The sequence below is a fragment of the Laccaria bicolor genome, genomic scaffold (assembly GCF_000143565.1).
Source record: "Laccaria bicolor S238N-H82 LACBIscaffold_50 genomic scaffold, whole genome shotgun sequence".
Lineage (NCBI taxonomy): Eukaryota > Fungi > Basidiomycota > Agaricomycetes > Agaricales > Hydnangiaceae > Laccaria > Laccaria bicolor.
This window is the reverse complement of record NW_001889921.1, coordinates 219,151-222,238: the sequence shown is the minus strand read 5'-3', so window position 1 is coordinate 222,238 and position 3,088 is coordinate 219,151. Positions and strand designations below refer to the sequence as shown.

Here is a 3,088-nt window from a genome sequence, read left to right as displayed (position 1 = left end):
ATTGGGTCTAGGCGGTCTTCGTCCCTAATCCCGTCAGGCAGGAAACGGATGACCGCTCGGCTTGGGTGATGGGCCGATGCTGGGTTGGTGCTCTTCTTGGTTGGTCCCGGGTTTCCCTCAGTTTTCCCTTTGGGTTTGAACGTCGGGCCAGTGGCGTGGCTTGTTGTGTGGCTTGGGTTTGAGGTGGGTTCCGTGTTTCGTGTTTGGGGTCCAGCACCTCGGTTTTCCAGGTTTGCGATTCGTGACTGAGTGTCGGTGGCCAGGGATTCCAAGGCTTTGAGCCGGTCTGAGGTTGCTGTTAGGCTGTTGGCTGTCTCATTCTTCATGTGTTCAATCTTTTCTCCGTTGTTCTGAACATTCTCCATGATCGTCGCCATGTTCTCCATGGTCGTCGTCATGTTCTTGCTGATCTCGTGGATTGCCTTCGCGAGGCCTGCTTGCTGTTCCATGATGACTCTGTATGGCTGGTTGAGGAGCGCGTTTGATAGGCCCGTCATGCATCCTGTGATTTTTTGGTCAGTCCTTGCAATATCCATTTCTCCCCCACTCTCCAATGCCTGTACGAAGAACCCGGCGTCTAAGAGGGAGTTGTATAGGTGATCTAACTTCTCGTCCCTGCTCATCGAGCGATCTGCGAGGTGGCTGAATCTGTCGGCCTGTATGGATTCTTGGTCGATTCCCCTTTGGTCATTTTCGTCTCCGGATGACTCGATGTCTTCGTCCCATGGGACGCGCCGGTTTGGGTCGTTCTGGTCTCCCATGGTCATGTCTACGTCGTTGTAGGACTGCGGGGTTGGGGTGGTCGCGCGTTCTGCGTCCAGCGCCCTTTTCTTGTTTCCTATTAGTACGCTCTTGATTTTCGCCGGGGACGTGTGGGTGACTGATTGCGCCATTCTACCTACCCTTCCGACCGCGTTCTCCAGGAAGGAGGCGGTCGTGCCGGATGGGGTCTGTGGTCGGGTTTGTCGAGCTGTCCGTTGGGGGCGCGTCGCGCCTCCCTCCGGTTGGGTGGGTTTGGTGTACTGGGTTGGGATGGGTTGGGAGTATCTTTGTGAGGCATGTGTGCTTGGGGAATTATGTTTATGGGTTTTTCTATTGCTACTGTCTGTGTTCTCCTCCATACTGCTTCGACTTTTGCACGGCCTGGACCGTGGGAAAGAAGCGTATGTGGAAGTTCTAGATCAAGAAGCGGTGGCTACCATAATCATCGTCGTTCATGTCGACGATTGCACCATCGCCGCATCCACGCTTACCCTCATTGTCGCCTTCAAGCGGCAGATTGCTCAGTATGTGGAGATTACTGACATGGGGGAACTTCACTGGCTCCTCGGCATCGAGATCAAACGCGACCGTGAACGCCGTACCATTCACCTGTCCCAACGCTCGTATATCGACTCCATCGTTGCCCGATACAACTTTCAAGATTTGAAGCCGGTATCGACGCCCATGGAGACCAGCACCCGTCTTTCCACCTCCCAGGCTCCAGCCACTACGCTCGAAATTGCCAAGATGCGCGACGTCCCTTATTTGGAAGCAGTCGGCTCCCTTATGTATGCCTCCCTCGGCACTCGTCCTGACATTTCGTTTGCAGTTCAGACTGTCTCTCGGTTCTCGAAGAACCCCGGTCTTGTGCATTGGGACGCCGTCAAGCGAATCTTTCGCTATTTGAAGGGCACGGCGGATCTGTGGTTGTCATATGGAGCGGTGAAGGATAACTTGGTCGGGTATGCAGATGCAGATGGGAGCATGGCAGAGGATAGGCATGCTATCTCTGGGTACGCATTCATGCTTCATGGGGGAGCAGTTTCTTGGAGTGCTAAACGGCAGGAGATCGTCTCTCTCTCCACCACGGAGAGCGAGTACGTTGCCGTCACTCATGCCGCTAAGGAGGGCCTCTGGATTCGGTCCCTCCTCTCACAACTCTTCCCCGGCAAACTCGACCCCACCACTCTTTTCTCGGACAATCAGTCCGCCATCGCACTCGCCAAAGATCACCAGTACCACGCACGTACCAAGCACATCGACATCCGCTTTCATTTTATTCGATATGTCATCGAAAACGGTTCTATTCGGCTTATCTATTGCCCTACGGACGACATGGTTGCCGACACCCTTACCAAAGCCCTTCCATCCGCTAAGGTCAAGCACTTCGCGTCCCAGCTCGGACTTTCCGTCCCTTGAGGGGGAGTGTTGGAATAATCAAGGTGACGACGTCCTCGCCGTCTCCATATCCTCGGATAAATTCCCTTGCTTACATTCTGTTCCCCTTACTCACATGTTCCTTTATATTTCATATTCTTCATCACTCGTGATATGTTCCTTGCACGCGTCCAAATGTAATGCGTGCCTTTAGTTACTCCGTAGAACATAAATACTGGACTCTACGTACTTCCACCTCAGTCGTTTGGCTTACCTGCGCAAACACTGAGGTGAATATCTTTTACTTACTTTCTATTTCACTTTACTGATTCACCCGTAGTCTACGTTATCTTCGTATAGGTGAATCTACAGTCGTTTGGCTTACCTGCGCAAACACTGAGTCTACGTTATCTTCGTATAGCTAATCTTACACGTTCCCACCAATTTGAACTAACCTCCATAATCATGATGCCCTCATCATCCATCCCTCCCTTCTAAGTTCTCCTACACCCACCATTCACCGCAACGCTGGCACTGTTTGTACACAATGCGCCGGTTTGAAATCGAAGCTAAATGCATGTTCGGCAGAGTTCAAAACGCCGTCCTCCAACATAATGCCAGTGGGAAGCCATCACCACCTCAGACGTAACGACCTCATTCATTAGAATCCCCGTTATCGACAATTACACTTGAACGTCCCATTGTGTCCCTTTCCATCAGATCACTCTCAACCCAACCTGAGACTCGAGCTTTGCATCGCCCTTTGAACTCAACCGTTTTGAAGACGGGCGTTGCCAATCTCCTCTTGTCATTATACGTATATATGGCTTGCATCATGAGTCTCCGAGTCCATCCTCCCGCTTCGAACCTTTCGTTTTTGAACCCTTTTCCAGAGATAAAAACCGGCGAGACTGTCCTTCATCGTCAGCGCAGGCCTCAGCTTTTCCCT

General features: G+C 52.0%; 1 protein-coding gene across 1 annotated transcript in view; it reads right to left on the bottom strand.

Moving 5' to 3' along the window:
* LACBIDRAFT_333385 (uncharacterized protein) overlaps nucleotides 1-1,065 on the bottom strand; it is a gene marked incomplete at both ends in the record, with an annotated part of 1,206 nt that extends 141 nt beyond the window's left edge. The window contains one exon of the mRNA XM_001887969.1: nucleotides 54-1,065. Coding sequence (XP_001888004.1) covers nucleotides 54-1,064 — 1,011 coding nt within the window. The remainder of the gene's footprint in view (nucleotides 1-53) is intronic.
* Nucleotides 1,066-3,088: the final 2,023 nt, after the last annotated feature.